The 13,631-nt window shown below is 42.9% G+C and overlaps 1 protein-coding gene across 1 annotated transcript in view; it reads left to right on the plus strand.

Annotated features, from left to right (window-relative positions):
- Positions 1–1,031: 1,031 nt before the first annotated feature.
- Positions 1,032–13,631, plus strand: part of LOC145416740 (uncharacterized) — a 145,676-nt gene continuing 133,076 nt past the window's right edge. Inside the window, exon 1 of the mRNA XM_080285666.1 lies at positions 1,032–1,149. Coding sequence (XP_080141792.1) covers positions 1,032–1,149 — 118 coding nt within the window. The remainder of the gene's footprint in view (positions 1,150–13,631) is intronic.

Genomic DNA, 13,631 nt, shown 5'->3' on the forward strand with positions numbered 1-13,631 from the left:
AAAGTCTCTCTTGAACCCTCCCTACCATAAATGAATCCTTAACTATTAACAGCCTTCCTAACTCCCACTAACCCTCCCTAACTCCCATGAAGACCTTCCGAACTCCCATTAACCCTCCCTAACCACCACCAAGGCTTACCTAACCACCATTAACCCTCCCTAACTACCATAAAAGCCCCTCTAACTCCACCACCCGATCACCTTTGTACCCCAACCCAGCCCATCATCCTAAGCCAACTCCCCTGAGACACACTTAAAGCCAACAGCCAGTCAGCCACCCTCCCGTTCAGTTACCCGCCAGCCGTCGAGAGGAATGGCTATGTGCCGCGTCGCTCCGTCCTTGCCCGTTCGTTTACTAGCTCGTCTTCGTGGACTAAACCCAGCCTACGTTCACTACACCCAAAATTACCCACAACAGGAAAAAATTTAAACCCGAAAAATTATAATTCGTGGCTATATGACATGTTGGTTTGTTAAATTTGAGAAGTTTTGTGCGTTGGAAAAGTATTTAAATTTTTTTCCAGCCATCGGGGGAAATTTTTTGATGAGGAGGACGAAGGAAATTTTTGCCAGAGTTGTTCTTGGTTATTTCCCGTTGCCATAGCGACCGGGAGATGAAGGTCTTTGGGTTTAACGATGCTTGTGACTGAGATGAAGTGGATCTGACTGGAAAACTAAAGGATGGTGAGAAAAATGATAGATAGAGGAGAGTAAAGGGAAAAGAGAAGGAAGGAAGGAAGTGCCAAGAGGAAGGGAACTTGCGAGAAAGGAAATAAGTAAACAGAGAGGAACAGAAAATTAGGAGGAAAAGAAGAAGTAAGAAGCCAGGTGAGGAAGGAGGAGGAGGAGGAGGAGGAAGAAAAAATAGTCAGGATAAGAAAAGAGAAAATAAAATACATTAAAAACAGAAATGATACACAGGACAACAACCACTTAGAAATACAATGTCTAAAGAAAGATAATAAATAAAGATAAAGCCAATAAAAATGACAGGACAGAGACGAAAAGAACAGCGAAAGAGGATGATGACGATGGGAGTGTGTGGTGGTGGTGGTGGTTGTGGTAGTGTGGTGGTGTTGCTATTGCTGATAACTGCACATACCCACGCCAGCACATCCACACCCAGCGGACTGGAAGAAAGTGAGTATAGTCTTAATTTTTGTGAGGGTATGTGAAGGAGAGTGGTTTGGTGGGGAATTAGGGAATGAGTGTAAGTGATAAGAATACCCTGACGTGATAAGTATAAGTATATGATGTAGTATACGCCTCTGAACGGAAGGTATAGCAGTATAATGAGATATGTGATGAGTATAAAAAGGGGGTTTGGGGTGGTACATGATGGAGAGTGGTTTGGTGTGGAATGAGGGAATGAGTAACGGTGATAAGTATACCTGAAGTGACAAGTGCATGATGCAGTAAACGCCTGAGAATGGAAGGTATAATGAGGCATGAAGTACAAGAGGTGTGATTATGATGGAGGGTTGTTTGGGATGCTATGGTGGACTGTATCTGATGGGTATATGTGGGAGGATGGCATAGAAAGAAGGAGAACAGGGTTGAGAGGTAGACTAACAGGTATACGAGGGATACAGGTGGGAAGTATGGTGCATGTTGGAGGTCAGTTTGATGTGGAATGACAGCAAGTAATAAAGATACAGTAAGTCTGGATATGATGGAGTGTGGGTTGGAATGAAGTAAAGGACAAGTTTATAGTTCCGTAAGAATATTAATCCCGGACTATATGAAGGAGGGTGGCTTGGAACGGTATGAAGGATATGGGACACAGTAAGACGCTGGAACACAGACGAGAGATGGAGTGACGGGTAAGGTAATATATGTGAGATAGTGGATGGGGAGGAGTGATCAGGTTAAGATGAGATTATGATGGATTATGCTTAGGATGGAGTAGAGGACTGTAGGGCAGGTGTTGTTAAGGTGTAGGGCAGGTAAAGTGTAGAGTAGGTAAAGTGTAGGACAGGTGTTGTGAAAGTGTAGGGGAGGTGTTGTTAAAGTGTAGGGTAGGTGTTGTTAAAGTGTAGGGCAGGTATTGTTAAAGTGTAGGGCAGGTGTTGTTAAAGTGTAGGGCAGGTAAAGTGTAGGGCAGGTGTCCTTAAAGTGTAGGGAAGGTGTTGTTAAAGTGTAGGGTTCTTGGGGGTATCCAGAAAGGCTTTATGATAAATAAATAAAAACTGAACAATTTCGTGTACTGAACAAATTTTCTGAAAACAATAACAGATTCCATAAAATTTTGCTGTTTGTTTATAGCCATTCTCCTTTCCCTTTTTACTGAAAATTAAAAGCGAAAGGAGTAATAATTTTAGAGAGGGGTATCAGGGTGACTTGGTGGCTGAACCTGGGAGCATCGCGGCCTTAAAAGTTTCAGAACTACTGCTGTAGGGGTTATGAAGGATGAGTTAGGATGGAGTGGAGGATTGTGGGGGGTCTGGATATATATGAAGGGATAGAAAATTGAGGATGACGAAGATGGAGTGGAGGATTGAAGGAGGTCTGGATATAGGCCTATCTGAAGGGAAGGAACACTGAGGACACCTTAAGATGGAGCGAAGGATTGAAGGATTGCAGGGGAGGTCTGGGGATATCAGAACGGAAGGAGCATTGAGGATACCTGAAGAGGGAGCGAAGGATTGTAAGGAGGTAGGATATATCTGAAGGGAAGGAGCACTGACGATGACTTAATATGGAGCGAAGGACTGAAGGATTGTAAGGAGGTCTGAATATATCTGAAGGGAAGGAGCATTGACGTCTAGGGGGGTCACGGGTCTGATTCATGATGTTGCACACTCATGGGTCTTTACTGGATTGCACGTAATTATCACCAGCATTTTATTTATTCATTTATTTATTCATTTTTATACTCCTTGAATGCGGGTGATGTCCTGAGATTATATAGTGTTTCTTCGTATTTTTTTTTCCAACTTATTTTAGGCTTTTCGAACTGAAGAGGTTTATCACGGCTGTATCTATGCAATCCTGGTCGATATGTTTAGACTAAGCTGAAGAAAATCGTCAGGAGATAGATAGATAGATAGACAGATAGACAGACAGATAGATAGATGGGTAGATAAGTAGACAGACAGATAGATAAATAGATAGATGAATAGATAGGTAACATATAGATAGATGGCTGGATAGATAGATAGATAGAGAGAGAGAGAGAGAGAGAGAGAGAGAGAGAGAGAAACACCCGTGTGCTCAGCGGGTTAATGGCTCGCTTGGGGTGGGATAAAACAGATGATCCGGAATAAAATGAGGAATATAAACAGACAGACAGACATGGCGTGAAGCTGAGAGGGGTGGTAAGACACGGGAGCAATATTCTGAGAGGGGTGTGGCAGGGGAGCAATATTTACAGGAGTAGGTTGGGATGGAATGAAGGAGTAAAGTTGAGATGCCGATGAGGAGTGTATGGAGGAGACCTGTTTGGGATGCGATGAAGGACTGGAGTGAGGGGGTAAGCAGGAGGGGTATGTACTGGAGGGAGGCTTGGGATAGTAGTAGTAGTAGTAGAAGTAGTAATAGTAGTAGCAGCAGTAGTAGTAGTAGTAGTAGTAGTAGACGTAATAGCAGGTGTAGTTGTGGTGGTAGTAGTTGTAGTAGCAGTAATGGTAACAATGTTAGTGGTGGTGGTGGTGGTGGCGACGGTAGTAGTAGTAGTAGTAGTAGAAGTAGTAATAGTAGTAGCAGTAGTAGTAGTAGTAGTAGTAGTAGTAGTAGTAGCAGTAGACGGGAGATACAGTATATGTGGGAGGGTGACCTAGAAAGACTGTAGCTCAATCAGGATAAAATTAAAGACAGTGTGATAGAGAGAAGAAAATTCAAGACAGTATGATAATAGGTAGATGGGAGGACAGACTACAACGGAGACAGGGTGAGGGGGAGGGAAGGGTGATGGTTATGAGGGAGGGTCGTTTGGTATGGCAGGTTGGATTGTTGGTGGTGGTGGTGGTGGGGGGGATGGGGGGGTTAGTGGGGGTCAGAGCCAGAAAAACACCTCACCAATCACTGCCCTGGTTTTTCTCGTGTGTTTTTTTCCGCTTCTGTTTTTTGGTTGGTGAAAGTTTAAAGAGAACGGAACAACGGGGTGGCCTGCAGACATACCGGGTTTGTGAAAATAAAGAGAGAGAAACAGAAAAACAGGAGAGAGAGAGAGAGAGAGAGAGAGAGAGAGAGAGAGAGAGAGAGAGAGAGAGAGAGAGAGAAGCATTGAAAATAAAGAGAAACAGAAAAAAAAGGAGAGAGAGAGAGAGAGAGAAAAGAAAGAAAAAAGGAGAAAGGAAAGCACTAAAGAGAAAGAAAGAAAGGAACAGACATCATCATCATCATCATCATCATCACAAAACAACAGATGACCTGAATGAAAGGGGGGACGTGGGGAGGATTTGCTTCGTAGCCAAAATAAAATAATAAATCACGTCCTCGGTCTGCAGGGGTAGTTAGGGTGGTTTACGTATATTTATTTCTGTACATCTATCGGTGTCTATCTATCTATCTATTATACATTTTTCGTGAAGCTTATAATACGTAGTGGTAATTATTATTATTATCATTATTATTATTATTATTATTATTATTATTATTATTTTGCTCCCGTTACATCTCTCTTTAGGTTACAGGTTTGTCCTCTCTCTCTCTCTCTAACTATCTATCTGTCTTTCTTCTGCTTCATTTTCTCCCCTGCTTTCTTTTCTTACTCCATGATTTTTCTTTTCATCACATTCTCTCTCTCTCTCTCTCTCTCTCTCTCTCTCTCTCTCTCTCTCTCTCTCCTGACCCTAACTGGAGATGCGGCAATAAATAAAGCCAGTCCACTCATACACTTCATCTCAGACTCGTACAGATTCTTCATGAGAGGGATATTGCCAAGTGAGAGAGAGAGAGAGAGAAATGGAGTTCCCCAGAGCTAAGCCCTGTATTGGACTATATAGCCCCGTTAGGGTTACAGGAGCGAGCTACCACTCCCGGCGCGGCAGCCCGGGCAAGGCTCGAACTCGCAATCCCCCGATTACGAGTGCGGCGCGCTACCACTGTGCTACCGCGCCCCCCAGAGAGAGAGAGAAGTTATCACAACATCATTATCATCATCACCACCATTCTCCTCCTCCTCCTCCACCCCTCCTCCGCCTCCTCCTCCTTATCATCATTATCATCACCACCATTCTCCTCCTCCACTTAGTCCTCCTCCTCCTCCTCCTCCTCCTCCTCATCATCATCATCATCATCATCATCATCATGCTATACAACAGTGGGTCCTGGTGAGCTGGTCTGATGTTTTAACCCACTAATGTAACCCACTGATGTTGAATGTCACCCAAACATAACCACAGTCAATTCCATACTGATTTCCTAACCCTTCCCACCACTCCAGAGGGTACGTGATGAGGAGAAGGAGAAGGAAAATGGGAAGAAGAGAAAGGGAGGAGGAGAAGGAGGAGGAGGAAGAAGAAGAAGAAAAAGGGAGGAGGAGGAGGAAGAAGAAGAAGAAGAAAAAGGGAGGAGGAGGAGGAGGAGAACAAGAAAAATATGACAATGAATAATAATAATAATAATAATAATAATAAAAATAATAATCCAATCTTCCTTCAGTGTAAGTAGTGTGGGCAGGATCCAGAAACAGAAACAAAAAACATAACCCATGAACTATTAAAACTCTCTCTCTCTCTCTCTCTCATCTCCCTTTTTTCCTCCCCCCTGACCTTCACCTCCCCCTCCCCTCTACACCCATCACCACCACCATCATCACCATCATCATCATCAGTCATATCCCCTCCCCTCTCCTCATCACTCTCCCTCCTCCACCATCATTACCCTCTCTCCCTCCCTACCTCCCTCCCTCCCTCCATCATCACTTTCCCTCCCTACCCGATTTTCTTTTTAATTCTTTATCTCCCTTCCCTCTCTTTTCTCCTTCCTTACTTGCAGTCTTTTTATTCTTCCTCTTTTCTGCTTAATTATATTCTGTCTGTCTGTCTGTCTGTCTGTCTGTCTGTCTGTCTCTCTCTCTCTCTCTCTCTCTCTATCACGGCTGACTCTTACTATACAACCCAAACACGCACACATACACCCACAAGCAGGCATTAAACACTCACACAAGCACGCACACATTCAAGACACGCACACAGTTAACACCTACACAATGAAAAGGATGGATCGAGAGAGAGAGAGAGAGAGAGAGAGAGAGAGAGAGAGAATGGAGGAATGTGGATTAGTTGTAAATGAAGATATATGGAGAACATGGAAAGAAAGGAAGAAAAGAGGGAAGGTGGGAAGAAAAGAAGGAAGGGAGGGAGGAAGGAAATAGAGGAGAGGAAGGAGTGAAGGAAGGGGAGAGAGAGCATGGAAGGATCGAATGAAGGACGCACAGGAATAACTGAAAGAGGAGGAAGGAGCACGGAAGAAATGACGATGAAGGGAGGAGGCGAGTGTGGGAGGCAAGGAAGAGGAAGAGGAGGAAATGAAGGGGAGAAAGAAAGAAGGGAAGGAAGGGGAAGGAGAGAGGAGGAGGGACTGAGAGGAAGAAAGAAGGAAAGACTGAGAGGGAGGAAGAAAGGGAGAGAATGATGGAAGAACTAAAAGATGAAGATGGAAGGAAGAATGATAAAAGAACCGAATGAAAAAAAAAAAAAGACAACGAGAAAAGGGAGAGATAAAAGGAACGAAAGCTATACAGAATGGGGAAAAAATAAAAAATAAAAAACAGACAAAAACTATCTATCTATTTATCTATTGCCAGACGCCATAATCAAAAGCGAGAAAAACATAAAAACGACATCAACAAAACATCCGTAAGTACCAAATAAAGGCCACAGAAAAGGAAGGAAATAAAAGGTGGAAATGATAATGAATAAAAGATGACAGGTGCATGACAACAAAGAGACTCCCTAACATCATTTCCTAGGCGATTTACTTGGCTTATTAGACCTTGCCGTCCTCTTCTGTATTAATTCATTCTACTGTAATACCACCCTACTCTGCATAAACAACGTATAAAACTATATTAGCCAGCCGTATCCAAAAATAAATCGGTAAGGAAGAGGTGTTAGGGAGATTCTTTACACGACGAAAATACGAGCCAAAGTGACAAATATTCTTGCCAGCGAAAAGCTCCCTCACATCTTTTCCTAAGCGATTTATTTTTGGATATGGTGCGTTAATATGCTCTGGAACGTCATTTTATAGAATATGATGATAATGGAAGGATTCACGTAACAAAGAATAGGGCAGCAAGGTACAATAAGCAACATAAATCGATTAGGAGAAGGTGTTAGGGAGCTTCAGGCAATCTCACCTTATCGACTTTCCGTACCTCTCATCTTTACCTTTACCTATTCTTCCTTCGTTATCTTTATTTTCGTCTTCTATCAATCTATGGTATTTTATTACATCCAATTCTTTATCACGTCTACATTTGCGTCTTTCCTCTTTCTTTATTTTTCCCTAATGTCTTCCTGCCTTCTTTTACTGCATCATTTTCTTAATTATACCTGTCTGTTCTCTTTCTTTCTGTCTTTTCTTCATTCTACCTTGCTTCCTGTCTTTTCTTCCTCCTTCCTATCTTTTCTTCCTTCTTCCTCTTTTCTCCCTTGCTTCCTGTCGTTCCTTCCTTCTTCCTATCTTTCCTTCCTTCTTCCTATTTCTTCTCTCTTGCGTCCTGTCGTTCCTTCCTTCTTCCTATCTTTTCTCTCTTGCTTCCTGTCTTTTTTTCCATCTTCCTCTTTTCTCCCTTGCTTCCTGTCGTTCCTTCCTTCCTCCTATCTTTCCTTCCTTCTTCCTGTCTTTTCTTCATTCTTCCTTTCTTCCATGTTTTAACAATCTTTTCTGTTTTTGCTCTTTCCTGCATTTTCTTTTTCCCTTTCCTCTCTTACTTTTTACCTTCCTTCCTTGTTTTTCTCATATTTCCTTTCTTCATCCATTGTCTTATTTCCCAATTTTCTTTATCACAGCTTTTTCTTCTATCTCTGTTATTCATTTTCTTCTTCTCTCTTTCCCTTCATGCTTTCATCATTTTCCTTTCCTCCTCATTCATCCTTTCTCTGTAACTTATCACTCTTTTTCCTCTTTTTTAACTTCATTTTACTCCTTTTTTCTGTGCTTCTCTCCTCCTTCATTCTTTTCCTCCATCCTTCCTTCACCGTTTCCTCCTCTTCCTATCCCTTCCTTCGGTTCTTCTTCATTTTTCATTCATCACGGCTTGAGTTATTCAGTCCTTCCTTCTTTCTTTCCTTCCTTCCTTCCACCCTTCCTTCATGCATTCTCTCCTTCCTTTAAAACTCTCCCTCTCATTTTTTTTTTCACTGCTCTTCCCCCCCTCCTCTCTCTCTCTCTCTCTCTCTCTCTCTCTCTCTCTCTCTCTGCTTTACCAGGAGGGTGTGCAAGGAATACACAATCAGATAGACAGGCAGACAGGCAAATCGATAAATAGATTGAGATGAGGGTAGTGAAAAGGAAAAGGTGAGAGAGAGAGAGAGAGAGAGAGAGAGAGAGAGAGAATAGGTAGAAACCCTATGACTATTGAGCTAATGGAGGGGGTTGTATGCAGCCTAAATGCTCTCTCTCTCTCTCTCTCTCTCTCTCTCTTTCTCTCTCTCTCTCTCACACACACACACACACACACACACACACACACACACACACACACACACACACACACACACACACACGCCTGAGAGAGAGAGAGAGAGAGAGAGAGAGAGAGAGAGAGAGAGAGAGAGAGAGAGAGAGAGAGGTAATGGAGGGATGTGGATTAGTAGTAAATGAAGATATATGAAGGGGGAGAGAGGGAGAGACAGCGGAAGGGAGGGGGAGGGAGAAGGAAAGAAGGAAGAAGAGGCGGTGGGTAGGGGAAGAGGAAGGAAGGGATTTATAGGGAGGAACAAGAAGAGGGGGGAAGGAAGGAGAGCTAAAAGGGATGAAAAACGAAGGAAATTATGAAGCAGGGAATACGGAGGTGGAAGGAACGAAGGAAGTGAGGGAAAAAAGGAGGAAGGAAAAAGTAAAGGAACAAAACTTTGGAAAAAACAATTAAAAAAAAAAAATATAGAGGAAGAATAAGTAGCAAGCTGGTAATAATAATAATAATAATAAGAAGAAGAAGAAGAAGAAGACGAAGGAACGGTCAGGAAAATTACAGGATAATAATAATAATAATAATAATAATAATAATAATAATAACACGAAGGAACAATAAAGAAAATTACAGGATAATAAAGAAAGGAGAGAATTGTTAGGTGGAAGGAAAGATTGATTTGCACGGTAGGTGGGTAGATGGATAGACAGATATTATGCAATGAAGGGGAGAAAGGCAATATGTAAGGAAGGAAGAAAAGAAGGACGTGTGGAAGAAAGATTGAGGTAGTATGTAGGGAAGGAAGGAAGAAAGAGAAAAAAGTATGTATGGAAGAAAGGAAAGGAGAATAAGAAAGTAGTATGTAAGGAAGAAAGGAAGGAAGAAAAGGAGAAAGAAGACAGTATGTAGGGAAGAAAGGAAGGAAGAAAAGAGAAAGTAGTATGTAAGGAAAAAGGGTAGGAAGGAAGAAGGTAGTATGTAGGGTAGAAGGGATGGAAGGAAGGAAGGAAAAAAGAAGGTAGTGTGAAAGAAAGAAGAAAAAGAAGGCAATATGTAAGGAAGGAAGGAAGAAAAAGACTGAACGTAAGAAAGGAGGGAAGGAAGGTAGTATCTAAGGAAGGAAGGAAGGAGAGAAGGAAGAATATGGCAGTATGAAAGAAAGGAAGGAAAGCAGTATCTACGGAAGGAAGGAAGGAAAGGAGGAAAAATGCAGTATGTAAGAAAGGAACGAAGGGCGGTAGTATCTACGGAAGGAAGGAAGGAAGGACGGTAGTATTTAAGGCCGGAAGGAAGGACGGAAGGAAGGGCAAGGTAGTAAGCAGGAAGGAAAGAAGGAAGGAAGGGCAAGGTAGCAAGCCAGGTAAGTATCCACAGTGAAACAAAAGGTGAAATATTCCCAGCGAGCAATATATCACGTGCAGATCTTTCTCTGTTGACACGCCTCGCTCCATACCCTTCTGTCCTCCTTCACCCATCTGCTTCTTCCTTCACTTTTTCTTCCGTTTCTTGTATTTCCTTCATTCTGCCTTTCTTACTGCCCTCCTTCTGCCTTTTTTCTTCTTTCATTTTACCTTTCTTCCTTCCTTCCTGTTGCCTTCCTATTTTTCCTTTCTTCCTCCCTTCCTTTCTTCTCTTGTTTTCTTCCCCCATTTTTCTGTTTTTTTCCACCCATTCTTCTCTTTTTTCCTCTCTTTCTTATGCTTTTCTTCTTCCCTCTATTCGGCTTTTCTCCCTCACATCCTCCTACTCCTCCTCTCCTCTCCTCTCCGCTCCTCCTCCCCTCCCCTCACCTCACTCATGCACCCGCCTAGTCAGTCTCTCTCCCTCCAAAACGAAAAAATAATGTAAATAAAAATTGAAAAATTCTCTGGAGCAGTGAAGGCATGTAAAGCGGAAAGAAGGAAGAAAAGATGGAGGGGAGGAAGGAAGGCTGGCTGGAAGGGAGGGAGGAAGAGAGAAAAAGATGGAAGGGGAGAATGAGATTGTCGAACAAGATAAAAGAAAGAAGGAAGGAGGGAAGGACAGAAGGAAGGAAGGAAGGAAGGATGAGTAAAGAAAGGAAGAAAAGCAAGAGAGCAGACAAATACAACAAGTAATGAAGGAAAGAATGGAAGAGAGACAAACAGACAGGAAGGAAGAAAGAATTAAGAAAGACAGGAAGATGGGAAAGTCACACTGAAATAATTATAAATCAAACGAAGAACATGACATTCCCTAGTGCAATAAATCACGTGTAAATCCTTCCTTTATGACATACAGATTTAATACAGCATTCTCCTTTATACACATCTTTATTGCGTTCAGCTTTATTTCTTCCCACGTACTCTTTCTTTTATCAGGTGTACTAGTGAGTGTTGTTCTTCCCTGCACAGTACATCATTATTACTGCTAACAGATTTATCTAATTTACACATATCTTTATTTCAGTGTATTCAGATTTACTATTGGCTGCTTTACTGTTACTTTTACACACACTTCACTCACGCTTACTTACGGTGATATTATTTCTTCCTTTATTATCTTCAGGCTTGCATCCACCCTCTAACTTTCCTCTTTTATTCCTTCCTTTTTAATTCATTTATTTTATCTTCACTCCTTCCTTGTACCTTCTCCAGTATCTTCCTTTTGTCTCCCTCTCTTTTTATTCTTTCTCTACTTTATTCATTTTTTTCATCCTTTCTTCACATATTCCATAACACTTCCTTTTCCACTATATTCCATTCTCTTCCCCCTCCCCCTCTTTCCTCTTCTAGCTCTCTCTTTTCATCCTTCCTCCCGTCTCTCCTCCTTCCTGTTTTTTCCATCCTTCCTCCTCTCTCTTCTCACGCTCTTTTATCCATCCTTCCTCCTCTCTCTTCTCACGCTCTTTTATCCATCCTTCCTCCTCTCTCTTCTCACTGCTCTTTCTTCCTTCCTTCCTCCTCTCTCTCCTCACTGCTCTTTCTTCCATCCTTCCTCCTCTCTCTTCTCCTTGCTCTTTTTTTCCATCCTTCCTCCTCTCTCTCCTCATTCCTCTTTCTTCCATCCTTCCTCCTCTCTCTTCCCACTGCTCTTTTTTCCATCCTTCCTCCTCTCTCTTCTCACTGTTTTTTTCATCCCTCCTTCTATCTCTTCTCCTTCCTGTTTTTTCCAAGCTTCCTCCTCTCTCCTATCACTGCTCTTTTCTCCATCCTGCCTCCTATCTCTTCTCCTTCCTGTTTTTTCCATCCTTCCTCTTCAATCTCACTTTTTCCTCTGTCGCAATACGCACGGTAAATGAGAGCGACTCCTGCTTGCTTTTCCTGTTTGGTTTCTTGTCTTTTCTCACGTCCTTATCTCTCTCTCTCTCTCTCTCACACACACACACACACACACACACACACACACACACACACACACACACACACACACACACACTCACGCACACACCACACACACACCCATGCCCACCCACCCACTCACATCCACACACATTCTCTCTCTCTCTCTCTCTCTCTCTCTCTCTCAGTAAATAAAGAATGAAGAATACCAGGAAGCTGCTGACAAAATACACAATAAAAAATGAATGACAAATTAACAAAGAAGGGAGAAGTGAGAAAACAGACGAAAGAATGATGGAAGAAGACTGATAAAAAGGCAAGAGATACAAGTGAAGAGAAAGCAGAACAGAGGAAAACGAAGAAGGAAGAGAAAGAATGAGAGACGGGGAGGAGGAGGAGGAGGAGGAGGAGGAAAAATCAAAGAAAGGGAGAGGAAATAAAAGAGGGACAATGATGTACCAGAAGATGTGCAAATACAAGTGGAAATGTCAAACTCTCTCTCTCTCACACACCCACACACACACACACACCCATACCCACCCACCCACACTTACACCCACGTACATTCTCTCTCTCTCTCCCTGTCTCTCTCTCTCTCTCTCTCTCTCTCCCTCTCTCTCTCTCTCTCTCTCTCTCTCTCTCTCTCTCACTTGATCTAGAACTGCAAGGCTACCAACCCATGCACAGTACCATTTGCATCTGTCTGGGGTGAAGGTGCCCTATCCTCTGTCCACTCTACCTTGGCCTAAAATTGCCATCTCTCCATCCTGTATGCTAAGTTGTATTAATGAATCAGCACTAAATTAAATTGATAGTCACGAAGAAGCGCTATGGAAACGTTGTAGAGGTGTATTATTAGTCTTTATCTCCCTCTCGCCATCTTGAATGTCGAGTAGTAACAATAAATTAGGACTACATTATGATGCTAGTCACGAAGAAGTGCAACAGAACGTATGTAGAGCCACAGTATTGTCTTTTCCTGTCACTGAGCTACGTGAAATGAGCTGCAAAAGGATGAAAATTTAGGCCAAGTAACAGTGTAGGAAGTACAGTAACATTAACCCACTCATGACCGGAACAGCTCTAGCATTCCACCACACATCAAGGGAGAATATCTAGGAGGGGGATTCAAAGGGGTCGGAGAATATTAAAACCTGGGTTCGCATTCCCGTCAGTTATTTGGAAGCTCCCTGACACCTCCATTAAGCTCCCTGACACCTGCATTAGGCTCCCTGACACCTGCATTAGGCTCCCTGACACCTGCACTAAGCTCCCTAACACCTCCATTAGGCTCCCTAACACCTCCACTAAGCTCCCTAACACCTCCATTAAGCTCCCTGACACCTCCATTAAGCTCCCTGACACCTCCATTAAGCTCCCTAACACCTGCATTAAGCTCCCTAACACCTCCATTAGGCTCCCTAACACCTCCACTAAGCTCCCTAACACCTCCACTAAGCTCCCTAACACCTCCATTAGGCTCCCTGACACCTCCATTAAGCTCCCTGACACCTCCATTAAGCTCCCTAACACCTCCACTAAGCTCCCTAACACCTCCACTAAGCTCCCTGACACCTCCACTAAGCTCCCTAACACCTCCATTAAGCTCCCTAACACCTCCACTAAGCTCCCTGACACCTCCATTAAGCTCCCTAACACCTCCACTAAGCTCCCTGACACCTCCATTAAGCTCCCTAACACCTCCACTAAGCTCCCTGACACCTCCATTAAGCTCCCTAACACCTCCA

This window comes from Coenobita brevimanus, chromosome 107, assembly GCF_032717465.1.
Source record: "Coenobita brevimanus isolate Jiangsu-jjx chromosome 107, ASM3271746v2, whole genome shotgun sequence".
NCBI classification, from domain to species: Eukaryota; Metazoa; Arthropoda; class Malacostraca; order Decapoda; family Coenobitidae; genus Coenobita; species Coenobita brevimanus.